Here is a 12959-nt window from a genome sequence, read left to right on the forward strand (position 1 = left end):
ACCCCCTTCCTCCGCGCCGCCGCTTCCCGCGTCACATCGCTGGGGGGTGGGGACGGAGGGGACACCTCTCGGGAGGAAGGTGGGGGGTGTCCGTGGGGCAGCAGTGTAAGGAGGAGGCGCTTGGGGGGTGTGTGAAGGGCTCGGGAGGGTGAGGGCACGGCAGGTGCAGCATGGCGGGGAGTGTGCTGGGAGCGGGGTGTGAACACCTTCCCGGTACGAAAGCAGCCCACACCTCCTCCACAGGGGGAGAGAGGTGGGGGTGCTGCCCCGGTTTGTTTTGGTAGGGCCTAGCAGAAGTGCGGGGCCAGCCCCCCAGCTGCCCACACCTTCGACTCCTGTCACCCCTCTGCCACACAGCCCAGCACCAGTATTTCGCAGCCCCCACAGAGGGGTGAGGCTGGTCCCCTTGGGAGAGTGTCCAAGTGGAGCAGCCGGTGGTGCTCTCTGTGTGCAGACAGCTGCCTGCACCCTGCTAGATGCTTGCTCCCAGACAGAGGTGCCTGGTGAGCCCAGAAATCACACTGCAGCAAAACTTCCAGCTCTCATCCCTCACCCTACAGACACCACATCCCCGGGAGGAGGCAGCAGGAAAAAGGTCCTTTTGAAACACGGAGAGTCCAGATTTTGAGGAGAACCCCTGACTCTGGGTGGCAGAGACTGCAAGATACCTTGCATCCCTGAGGCTGCAGCCTCCGAAGTCACCTGGGCTTTACCAGAGCCCACAGCACCACCATGGCCACCAGCACAGCCAGGGAAGGATGGCTGGGAAGAAGCCATTGCTCAGCCTTAGAGATGGCTCAAGCTCCTTGGCCTGTGCATTCTGCACAGAGTGGCTCTGTACTGGCTTCAGCAGACTACCCGATAATCTATATGTGAGTGACATTAAAAGTAAGCCTGTGGGTTGTAGAGTGGTTTCCTAAGCTCAGCAGCAGAAGCCAAAACCATTCTGAGTTTGCTCATGCGCTTTAGCCTGAACACAACCAAAGCCCAGTTACCTGATGCTTCAGCCAACCAGAGATCCCCTGCACTGCGTTTCTGCTGGCAAACCACAGGACACTCCAGTTCTTCCTTACTAACATACTCAACTCAAACCAGGCAGCAGCTTTGCTGGAAGCAACTGTCCAAAGGAAGAGGTGGCTACACTGTGACCACTTTGTAAGGACATCTTTGGAGGGCCCAGAAATACTAAAGTCCCCAAGTTCAAAGCTAAATCCCCATGAACTGGGTGAGATGGATCAAAGAGGGGAGATAAATGAGGAAGGGAGAGATTTGGTTTTGCTAGTAGGTGTTCAAAATGCTCCAGTGTTCTGAATGAACAGGGTTTGGACATGGCCAAACAAGCCAGATACTCAGCAAAACCAGCTGCTTCCACTCTGGACCCAGGCGGAGCGATGGTGCTGCATGGAGCCTGACGAAGCAGAATGACCAGTTGGATGGCTTATGTCCTGCTCGCCTCTCGGTCACACCTATTGCATGGAGTCAGGTTAGCAGCCAAGGAGCAAAGGGCACAGCAGTGGGATGGGGAACGTGCTTGGCTTCCTCTGGCAGTGCTTCATACTGCCCAAATCTGAATCCATGTTCTTGGAGTCTATGAATCAGCTCCCTGATTCCTCAGTGCAGGAGCTAGTGGCAAAGTATGTGGAGATAAAAGAGCATTTAAAGTCCACTCTTGGTCACCCATTAGGAGTAGCATCCTAAAAAGTGAGCAGCCATGCTTCATCCTTCACGTGGCATCTTCTGAGGGGTGGGTTGGAGGTAGAGAATGAATGGTCCCCCATCACATCCAGCCAGAGAATCACAAAATAGTTTGGGTTGGAAGGGACCTTCAAACGCCATCTAGTTCAACCCCCCTGCAATGAGCAGGGACATCTTCAAATAGATCAGGTTGTTCAGAGCCCCGTCCAGCCTGGCCTGCAATGTTTCCAGGGATGGGGCAGCCCTGTTTTGGGAAGATGCACTGTAGCACTAACATGACTGAACCCTCAGCCCTCCAGTTCGTACTGGTTCCCTTCCCACTGTCTGCCAGGTTAGGGCAGGCCATGAAATATCCTTCAAATGCAGTGCCTCTCAGTCTGTATGGGCTTTTTCACGCAGGTTTCTATACAAAGCCCCTTCAGCAAAGCCTCCAGGGTTGGGTTTTACTTAATCTGCAGAGACCAGAGTTGGGGAGAAGAGGTGGAAGGTCTCTGGGAGTTGATTAAGCATGTTTAACACTTGGAAATGCCCTCCTTTATTATTTCCTGCTAGCTGGGTAACCAGTCTCCCTGTGAGGAATGGCTTAGCTCTCTTCCACCTCCGCAGCTAGTGGCAGGATTTGGTTCTATAGGTAGGTGTTTGCTTGAACTGTTTAACTAATGTTTGCAGTAACTTGATATAACCATAATGTGCAGCACTTACATTGCATGTGACAGGTCAGCATCCCCACAGTGGGAATTGGCATGGCTTCTGCACAGTGCCATGGTCCCTGGCAGGGAGGGAGGAGGCAGGGCAGGAGCCGTCCCCAGGGCACTGATCACCCCATGATGCTGTGTTTGTCAAACACATCCTTCTCTGTAAGGCCTGGGAGATCTTGGGGGCAAACTCTGCATTCCTCATGTGTGGGAAGCTCCAGTCCACCCTGCTCTGCAGACCATCATCGTCATGGCCTTGGGTTTGGATCCCCTTCTGTGCCACAAGCAGTGGTGGATTAAGGCCCATGTTCCTTACAATAACATGAAATTATCTACTTATTCCCTATTTATTCAGCCTATGCATGTGCTGGGTGTGGATTTTATTATTCGGCAGTTTGATTATTTTCCACAGATAACCCCGTTGATGTATCTAATACCATCTCAACCCTCTTGTGGCTTCATTGGATTCCTTGGTTTGCTTGTGTTGTGCATCCTCACCCCAGAGAGGGGCTGTAGGCTGCAGGATGTAGCCATCAGCAGAACTGTCTGGGCTCTTGGGTTCACCAGCCACCCACATATCAGATGCTATGCCAGTTATCCAAAGCCTGGGTTCAGCCCCTATTACCTCAGATGCATCTCTCAGGCTGACTCAGGGGCAACATGACACCCCGACATTTTGAGGGAGTGCCCAGGAGTCGTTCCTCCAAAGGGACTGGACTTTGGCTGCTGGCGCGTGGGATGAATGAAGCCCCCGGCTCTCCCAGCCACCAAATGCATGTCTCAAGTCTTCAGTGATGTGAAAAAAGGGGTGTGCAACTCATGAGGTCTGGAGGGACCACATCTCACAGCATCGCTTTCTTGACACCTCCTCACCTTCTATTTTGCCAGCCCAGCCCAAGCAGGCAGGTGGCTGGGCAAAGTGAGCAGCTCTGCCTGGCTCCATTGCCCTCTCCTGCCCCTTGGACATGGGTCCACTCCAGATCCTTTGGGACGGTGCTCTTTCCCCCTCTTTGGCCAGGCAGTGCAGGATTTCTTGCTGAGGACCAGAGCCACATCAGGGGACATTTCAGCCGAATCTGAGTGTCACACCAGCTGTCCTGCATGAGTGCTCACACTCTTGCCAGTCCAGGGAAGTCTGAGGGAGCTGCTTCAGCTGGGTCCTATCCAGTTTCCTGACGTTGAGGGAAGGAGAGTGAATAATTTATCTCCTGTCCTCCAGCTCCCTCCCTGTTCAGGTTTCACCTCTATTCTACTTCGCCCCTACCCTGTAGAGGCACTCCAGTGCCAGCTCCTCTACTGGCGAGTTTCTGACGTGAGCTGAGCCAGCCAACATCTTTCAGAGACATGGCTGGTCCTGGTGGTGCTGATCTGTGTGCCAGAACAGCAGCACATGGAGCGAGAGAAATAACAGCATGCAAAATAACAAAATAACAGCTCTGGATAGGTTCCACAGCAAGTCTGATTTTGGTTTCTCCTTTGTGGCATAACTTTAGCATCTACATCGGGTTTATTGTTTATTATTAATTCAGCAGTAGCACACACAGGCCCTGATTGAGTCTGGAGCTGTGCTGTACCAAGCACCGTGGGCACACGCAGCAGGACACAGCCCCTGCCACGAACGATTGGCCAGAGAACGTGGTGTCTGCATGAAAGAACAGAATTTATTTGGCGCCTTTTTTTTATTTTGAGATATATACAAAAGTAATGGGTGCCAATGTTAGCAGTGAAACCTATTTTATCTTACTGATTTTTAAAATTAGTTGTTTTTTTTTTTTCTTGTTACAGCATTTCTTCACATTGTCTAACATATTTTGCAAACTACGATTAAGATTTGCCAAGCACCTTTGGACACAGGCGTCATTACAGCTTCCTATGACTCCGGAGCTTCTTAATAAAACCAATTAAACACCGCGTGCGGATGCTCTGCTGAGGCAGGTACATCTCCCAGCTTGGAACGAGCACATTATTTATGTGGAAAGGAAACATCGAGTCTATTCTACGAGGAGGACTGCAGTGGGACACGCTTTCTGACGCTATCTGCATCTGAACGGTGACCCGGGGATGTCACGGTTTTGCATAACGTGGTATGTACTTTCTTCCCCTGGCAGAGCAGCAGCAGCACGAACCCTCGCAACCGCGCACTCTTCTGGCCGCGCTCCCCACCCGTAGCGCCACGCGCGCACCGCCCTACGGAGCTCTCGCGAGACCGGCGCGCGACACGTCAACGGGGGCGGGGCGCCTATAAAATCAGTGCGCGCGGCGTTTTCCGGCCCTTCCGGCTCCACGCGGGGACAAGATGGTGGGTGCTGCGGCTGTAGGCGCTGCCCGGGCCCGGCCGCGCCATCCCTCGGGTATCGCCGCCATCCCGCCCCCGGCGGCTGCTTGGCCGCCCTCCCGCCGTCCCACGGCACTGCGGGAGGCGGCGCGGGGCTTATTGCGGGGCTCGGCTGCGGCAGGCGCCGTGGGCGGGCGAGGCTGTGCCTTAGGGACGCCGGCCGGGCCTGCTCGGTGCCCGAGGGCGCTGGGGGTCTTGGTGGCGAGCGGGCGGAGGCGCGACCAGGGGGCGCTTTGCCCCCGGCGGGGTTTGCATTCCGTTTTCTAAGAAAGATATATTTTCTGGAGAGAGGTGTCTGTCTGAGTAGGCGACCGGGTCACGGCGTGTCTCAGGGCCGGGAGTGGGGTTAGGTCGAGACGTAACTGCTCTTGTTCGCTCCTGCTGGGGTGGTGAGGCCGTGCTGTGGGGTGCGAGCACATGGAGCTATCAGTCTAATGATGTAGTTCACCATTTTCATCTGTAGGATGAAATTTCGTGTTTGATTGTATTACTCATGAGAACGTAATTGTGGTGGCAGCCTTCAGTCTTATGTAGGTGTCAAAATTTAGTTCTGCTTGGCCCTGCCACCAGATTCTTAATCCTTACAGCAGACCCTTTTGAGGCTGATAAAGTCTGCTTAAGACAACTTGAGTATTTTTTTAAAGTAAGATATATTTCTTAGCTATTGTTTAGCTGCACGATATTTTCCTAAACTTGGATGTGAGATTGGATGGGTAATTTTTTGTTGGGCTTAAGAGTTACCTGGATAGAAACCAGCCTTACTTGGGTCTTGAGTTGCAGAGAGAGGCTGCAGGGCTGGTAGTTAATAGCTTGGAAAAAAAACCCCTCCACTTCCTCCCAAAGTAACTGGCTTAAAGTTGGATGTTAAAAATACTCTTCCTGCAGCTTTTCAAACTAAAATTGTTTTTATGATGCTTATTTTCATAGTGGTGCTGATTCATTGAAACATATTGTAAGCTGTCTGTGCTCTATTTTCTAGGCTTCTGGGGTATATTGAAGTTCTGGTGGCATGCTCTGATCAAACTACAGCTTGTGTGGTTCCCTAACTAGAGTAGCACTTAGTAATGTCATTAAATAAGCTTGAAAGGAGATCTGGGAAGGATGTTCTTAAAACATAATGGAATTCAGAAGCCAAACAGCTGATAATGATAAGGTTTTCTAGAATGCAGAATGTCTTGTATATACATAATACTCATATTACAAGGTGAGAAGAGAATGGACCTTGGCCCTTAAGTTGGTATAAGTGAATCTCTATAGCAAGCACTAAATGTTTATTTTCTGTCTCTAGTCTCACCGCAAGTTCTCGGCTCCGAGGCACGGGTCTCTGGGCTTCCTGCCCCGCAAGCGCAGTAGCAGGCACAGGGGCAAGGTGAAGAGCTTTCCCAAGGATGACCCCAGCAAGCCTGTCCATCTCACTGCCTTCTTGGGGTACAAAGCTGGCATGACCCACATTGTCCGTGAAGTTGACAGACCTGGTTCCAGTATGTATTAACATTCCTCTGAATAGAAGAGGTAGTTTTCTTCTTATAAATGGTGAAAGTTGACTTCTTGGTAACTCTGGATTTTAGTCCTGGCTTGACTTCACTGTGTTCAAAGTCCTTGAGTGGGTCAGGTATAAAGCACCCAAACCTGTCACTCTTCAAAGCAAGTGATGTGTCAGCAACAGGACTTCACAGCAGTGACTGTTACGTTAATGATCCTGTTTGAGATGTGTAGTGACCTGATGGCTTGGTTTAGCTGTACTGTAACAGGCTACTTAGGAAGCCTTTTTCTTGATGGGTGGACATAAGCCGCCTTTGGTGTTTTTGTTTTGTTTTTCTGGTTGTAGAGTCTTGAAAATAGACTCGTTACTTGCTACCATCCCTTTTGCCTGTCAGGATTTGTCTGTGCTTCCTGCTGAACCAGCCTCAAATTTTTGCAAGGCATTAAATTACTACTCACAGTTGGTCACTTTACCATGTGTCTTCTATATCTTTGTGAAAAGAACTTAAATCATTTGACCTTTCACATGAAGGATTTGTGAGTGAGAAAGGACACGTTTAGTAGTCGATGCTGGTGTTAATTGTTGTGCTGTATTTTTGTCTTAATCCAGAGGTGAACAAGAAGGAGGTAGTTGAGGCAGTCACTATAATAGAGACACCTCCTATGGTCATTGTGGGCATTGTGGGCTATGTGCAGACCCCTCACGGTCTCCGCAGCTTCAAGACCATCTTTGCTGAGCACATCAGTGATGAGTGTAAGCGTCGCTTCTACAAGAACTGGTAAGAGAGCAGGACTTCATTGCTTTAATCTCATACCATGCTTTATTTTTTTCTGCTGGGTTGCATGTTATGCTAGTGCAGCTTTTTGAAGAGCATTTACAACAATTAGTGTTTGGCCTTGATGAACCGGCTTAATAATGGGGTAGACTGTAGAAATGGCTCTGGGAGGTGACAGCATAATTTTAGTTAGTGCCCTTTATGGCATGGGGGTGGCAATGTTGGTTTTTGTCTGAGATCTCATTAAAAGGCTACACGTGATGATACTTCGACGGGCGGACATAAGGAAATCGCCTTTGGCGCTTGTTGTTGAGTGTCGAGTCCTGACTGTAGCCCTGTTTTCTCAGGAAAGGGGAAGACAAGTGTTATTTCTGATGACTGTTCCAGGCACTGTTGTTGTGCTTCAAAGTTTACGCATTTGTCAGAGTGCGGCTCCAGCATGTCTAGAGCTTGCAGCCTGTTTATGAGCTTTGCAGGCTGAAAAGATGTCAGAGTAAAGCAATAATCTCAAGGGTGTTAGAGTAACAGCCCTACTGTCAGACATAGTTTAGGCTTAAAAGGGGGGAAATTACAGTATACTGAAACAAATGGCAATCATCTGATAATTGCTTTAAAGATCTGTTTTTTTCTGTTATTGTTCAACGTCTTTCTACAGTCTTTTGTCTTCTGTACTATGAATATTAATGTGCTTTGGAATTCATGGCAGCTCCGCTCAGCTCTGGCAACTTTGCCTCTGTCTGATGAGCTCCAGGCTCCGCTTGCCAGTGTCCTTAGAACCTGGCAATGAGCCAAAACCAGCTGAGGTGGCAGCTCCTTCCGCTCGTCCCCATTCCCTAGGGGATTGATGAAGGGCTCAGCCAAACCTTGTCTCTGCTCTGCTTCTGAAGGCACAAGTCCAAGAAGAAGGCCTTCACCAAATACTGCAAGAAATGGCAAGATGAGGAGGGCAAAAAGCAGTTGGAGAAAGATTTCAATAGCATGAAGAAATACTGCCAGGTTATTAGAGTCATGGCTCACACTCAGGTAAGTGTGGGACTCAGGTGTACAGCTAAGAGAGCAAGCATAATACATGATCCATCTCTGTAGGGGAGACCTCTGCCTTCCCCCTGCAGCCTGTTAAGCATGATATAAATACTAGGACTTTTAATTCTGTATGGTATGAGTTCACAGGATGCTTGAGGAATCTTGAGGGCAACCCCTACCAGTCTTCTGAAGCAGTGCTCAAAACAGACTGCCCTATAATAGGAACTTGTTGGATTCAGTCATGTGCAGATACCATGTAGATCCGGGCTCTCTTAATTAACAGGCTGAACACTTAGAGGTTTGTGTGGTCAGCATAATTTTAGGCTGGGTCTGTCAAGACTGCAAATACTTCAGGCTTTTCGTGGCTTCTGTTGCTCAGCTGGAGGAGGTGTATTGCTGAGTCATGCAGTGATGTCTTAAACATCAGTGCTCTGCCACGTTTTCTTGGGAGACTTCAATCTTTAAGCTGATTGTCAGTGCAATAAGATGTCTAGTTATGACATTGCTAATCTTACTAGAACTTGTTTCCCAAGCTAGAAGCAAAGGTAGTATTGCAGCTGCTCTTGATACTCCTATCAGTCCCTCTCTGCTAATTATAGTAGAAGTAACTGTAAATGTGACCCTACCCAAAGTGTCCATTGTAGCAGGCTTTATTGTAGTTTGGGTTGGAACAGACCTTAAGAGATCTAGTCCAGCCCACTGCCATGGGCAGGGACATCTTTCACCAGATCAGGTTGCTCAGAGCCCCATCCAACCTGGTCTTGAACACTTCCAGTGATGAGGCATCTGCAGCTTCTTGGGGCAGCCTGTTCCAGCATATTACCACCTTCATAGTAAAAAAAAAGTCTTCCTTATGTCCAGTCTAAGTTTACACTCCTTCAGTTTAAAACCATTGCCCCATGTTATCTCCTGTCCTTCCTGGATGAAGTTTGGCTGGACCCTCGGAGGGTTAGAGACACTTACTCTGTGTTCATGTGGGTGGTGAGTAACTTCCAGATACTGTGATTTTTTTAAGTATATCTTGGCAAAGGATCTGTTTAGCTAGAAAATCAGATCAAGACTGGAGTGCTACTGGGATGATTAATGTGTTCCATCTTGGAAGAGCCGGAGGTAAATTTCATTCTTTGTTCCCTAGATGCGTTTGCTTCCCCTGAGGCAGAAGAAGTCTCACCTGATGGAGATCCAGGTGAATGGTGGCACTGTTGCTGAGAAAGTGGATTGGGCACGGGAGAAACTGGAACAGCAGGTGCCTGTGTCAACTGTCTTTGCCCAGGATGAGATGATAGATGTCATTGGAGTCACTAAGGGCAAGGGATATAAAGGTAAATGTGTGGAATTTCTCTTCGTGATCTGGATACAGATTTTAATGAAGTTTTCACAAGTGTGGGGACTAAGAGCTGAGGAGGTAAATCCATACTGCTGTCACAGTTCAATGATGAGACCATGGAATAAGCGCTGGGCACAGCGCCTGATACCTGTGAGGAGTCATTCCATGCTGCCTTCCTTCTGAGAACACAACCCAGGACAGCTGAGGAGGGAGTGTGGGTGGTTCAGGGACAGGGCACTTCACCAGGAAATGTGTTAATTCCTGGAGTGCTGGGCCTGGGTTTCTGTGGGTTGCCCAGGTACAGCAGCTTCCAAGGTAGCTTAAACTCTGGTTAACCAAACAGTTTGGCGATATCTCAGCTTGGTAGTGGTTAGCAACACTGCTTTTGTTTCTTCCAGGTGTTACCAGCCGCTGGCACACCAAAAAGCTGCCCCGCAAGACTCACAGGGGTCTGCGCAAAGTGGCCTGCATTGGTGCATGGCACCCTGCTCGTGTGGCTTTCTCGGTGGCCCGGGCTGGTCAGAAGGGCTACCACCACCGGACTGAGATCAATAAGAAGGTTTGTTTCTCTGAGCTGTTGGGAGGAAACAAGAGCTGGCCAAGGTCACTTGCTGCAGGAGAGCAAATAGAGTGGAGAATTTTGCTTTGGACATTTTGCTGTGTTTGTTTGAATGTCGTCTTGGGGGCAGTAGCTGTAATCCGTGATATTGGATAACCATAACAGTCTTGTATGGCCAGGTGTTTTCAAAGTGTGATTTTTTTTTTTCTCCAACCCTGTGTAGAATTCTTCTCATTTTGGCTGATCATAGCAAAAGGCAGGAGAAAGTGCCTAAGTAGAAATTCTTGATGTTTTCAGATCTACAAGATTGGCCAGGGTTACCAAATCAAGGATGGAAAGCTGATCAAAAACAATGCATCAACTGATTATGACCTGTCTGACAAGAGCATTAACCCTCTGGTAAGTTGTTGGAGCTGTGTTGTGAGAGTCTGGTTGTGAGCTGCAACCTAAAGAGCAAGTGGGCCTGGTACAAGATGCAAAATGATTGGGTGAAGAGCTCTTGAGGAAAAACTTGGCAGCTGTGGGAGGTGGTGTTGCTGAGTCATTCTCAGTATTGACTTGTGTAACTTGCTAATTGCATTCAGTGTGTGGTGATAGTATAGAGGGATGTCACAAACCCAGAAATTATACTCATAAGAACTAGTGTAGCAGGGAGAGCAGCTTTTGCTCTTTTGTCACCCTCTTCCTGCTGTTCTTAGCAAAAGTCTTACTAGCAGTCAAGTATGTTGCTGGAAACAAGATTTCAATGAATGTGGGAGTGGCCAAGACACAGAAGTGGGGTGAGAACATCAGGCTGTAGGCAGATGTGATCACTGGTCCTGCTTTATACAGAGCACTTACTGTTCTCTTCTTGCTCAGGGAGGCTTTGTCCACTATGGTGAGGTGACCAATGACTTCATCATGCTGAAAGGCTGTGTTGTTGGGACCAAGAAGAGGGTCCTGACTCTGCGTAAGGTGAGTACTGCAGCCAGCTGTCAGATGGGCTGGAGCAGCTTCAATTGGCTGCACTGCCTCTGGTACGGGTGGTGTTGCTTGCTGCTATGGGGATTCATGCAGCCAGCTAGAAGGAAGAGACTAGAAGGCTGTTGTTGGACACATGCATGCCAACCCACCTCATGTTAATGACCTCGGGAGGAACATGAGGTCTGTTCCCCAGTTAATCCAAACTGTAGCAAAGGGTGTGCTTTAGGGTTGAGAATTCATGTGGATCCTGAAGACATGGGTAGGCAGACTTGGGCTCTCCTGCTGGCGTGAACTGACCAGCCTTCAGCCTTGAAGGCTAAAGGTGTGGGCTGGCTTATTGGCAAGTGCTCCCTACACATAATAGCACATGAAGCATGAGGTCAAAGTGATGTTAGGAGGGTGTTATCCAAAGAGGTGATAAGGAAAAGCAGCCAGCAGTCTGAAAGGGTGCTGCTGTGTACTCACCTGACATCTCTGTTGTAGTCCCTGCTTGTGCAGACCAAGCGCCGGGCCCTGGAGAAGATTGACTTGAAGTTCATTGACACAACCTCTAAATTTGGTCATGGCCGCTTCCAGACAGCTGAAGAGAAGAAGGCTTTCATGGTAAGGACATTTTCTGAAGCTGGCAGCTTTCTGTTGCATATTTCTGGATTAGTCTTTCGACTAATGCAGGTTGGTACCGTGACCTTTGAGCTGCCACCGGGCCAGATTTCTGTGAAACAGAAACAGCTTTAGTCATAGAATAGTTTTGGTTGGAAAAGACCTTTAAGGTCATTAAGTCCAACTGTTAACCTGGCACTGTCAAGTCTACCTCTAAACCATGTCTCTAGGACCCTCCTTTATGCGTCTTTCTAGCATGTCCAGTGATAGTGACTCAAAACACTTCCCTGGACAGCTGTGCTAATTAATCCCTGACAACCCCTTTCAGTGAATTTTTTTCCTAATATCCAATCTAAACCTTCCCTGGTGAAACTGAGGCTGTTCCCTCTTGTCAAGATGGTTCATCCTGCCAGCTTGGTTACAACCACAGGAGGGGTTGGGGTCTTGCTTCCCCTGTGACAGCGAATGGTGCCATGTTTTGGCACAAGTCAGTGATGAGGTGAGGAACAAGCACTGAGAAGTATCTGACACCTGTACAGAGTGGCTCTGCACTGCGTTTCTCAGAGCAACTCTGGAGGATGGTGCCAGGGGTGGCAATTTGTCACTTGCTGGAGAAGGGAGGGTGGAAGTCCTGGGTGTGAGGCTCTTGCTGTGTCGGAGTGTGGTTTTGCTGCTTGGGGTTGCACAGCAGCTTCTCCACAAGGTGGCACCAGCATTTCTTCTGTCACCTTTGAGCTCGGGGCTCTGGTGCAGGGAGACTGTGCTGAGCTCAGCTTTCCCCCAAAACCTATGGCTCTGAGGATGGGGCTTGGGATTTCAATCAGGCTGCCATGTTGAGGGCTTTTTTCTTCCTTAATTTCTTTTCAGCAAAATGAGAAGAAATTACAGTCTTATGACTGGGATGTGATGTGGTCTTTGCAGGCTGCTGTTTACATGGTTTCTTTTTTATTTTTTTTAGGGACCACTCAAGAAAGATCGAATTGCAAAAGAGGAGACAGCTTAATGTGTGCAATGGTCTTGTGATCTGAGTGCTCTCAGACCAAAAAAATAAATGTTTTAAAGAAATTAATTTTGTCTCTTGGTTTGTACATAGCTGTGTCAGTCTGGCAGTCTCTGCTTGCCCTGTGTGTGGGACCAGCAAAACCAAAGCAGCAAACTCAGGAGCATCCAACTTGTAACAGGGTCCTGTAATGAGAAGGAATCTGTCATTGCTGGTTTTGGAGACTAAGATTTTGGGGTAGAGGCTCCTCGGCCTGGTTGTGCGAAATTATAAAGCAGCAGGAGCCCTCAAGGTGTTTTCAGTTACTGACATATTATTCCATATGTTAATCCTCTGCCAGGAAACTGGAGAACTTCTTTGAATCAAACTGGTTTTGGAATTAATGAAACTACTTAGGATTGCTGAAACATCACTAAAATTTTAGGTAGGTGGCTGATGCTTGCTGTTGCTATGGAAACCTTCCTGTTTCCATATGAGGGGATGTAGCTTGCAGGCTGTTTGCTA

General features: G+C 48.8%; 1 protein-coding gene and 1 non-coding gene across 2 annotated transcripts; both read left to right on the top strand.

Annotated features, from left to right (window-relative positions):
- Positions 1 to 4598: 4598 nt before the first annotated feature.
- On the top strand, positions 4599 to 12524 carry RPL3 (ribosomal protein L3). The gene is made up of 10 exons (XM_065841908.2): positions 4599 to 4689; positions 6014 to 6206; positions 6818 to 6986; positions 7871 to 8006; positions 9142 to 9328; positions 9732 to 9892; positions 10190 to 10291; positions 10751 to 10846; positions 11339 to 11458; positions 12414 to 12524. Exons 1-10 carry the CDS (start codon positions 4687 to 4689, stop codon positions 12456 to 12458), a joined length of 1212 nt encoding a protein of 403 aa, XP_065697980.1. The 5' UTR covers positions 4599 to 4686; the 3' UTR covers positions 12459 to 12524.
- LOC136097420 (small nucleolar RNA U83B) lies at positions 9431 to 9523 on the top strand. Its single transcript, XR_010650809.1, has one exon. It is a non-coding gene; the product is annotated as a small nucleolar RNA U83B (small nucleolar RNA).
- Positions 12525 to 12959: the final 435 nt, after the last annotated feature.

This window comes from Patagioenas fasciata, chromosome 1, assembly GCF_037038585.1.
Source record: "Patagioenas fasciata isolate bPatFas1 chromosome 1, bPatFas1.hap1, whole genome shotgun sequence".
In the NCBI taxonomy this organism is placed as follows: domain Eukaryota; kingdom Metazoa; phylum Chordata; class Aves; order Columbiformes; family Columbidae; genus Patagioenas; species Patagioenas fasciata.

Excerpts from the sequence above, each read along its gene's own strand:
- RPL3 (XM_065841908.2), top strand. Across the intron at positions 9,329-9,731 it reads TAAGGGCAAGGGATATAAAG|GTGTTACCAGCCGCTGGCAC; the intron begins GTAAATGTGTGG and ends TGTTTCTTCCAG. Across the intron at positions 10,292-10,750 it reads ACAAGAGCATTAACCCTCTG|GGAGGCTTTGTCCACTATGG; the intron begins GTAAGTTGTTGG and ends CTTCTTGCTCAG.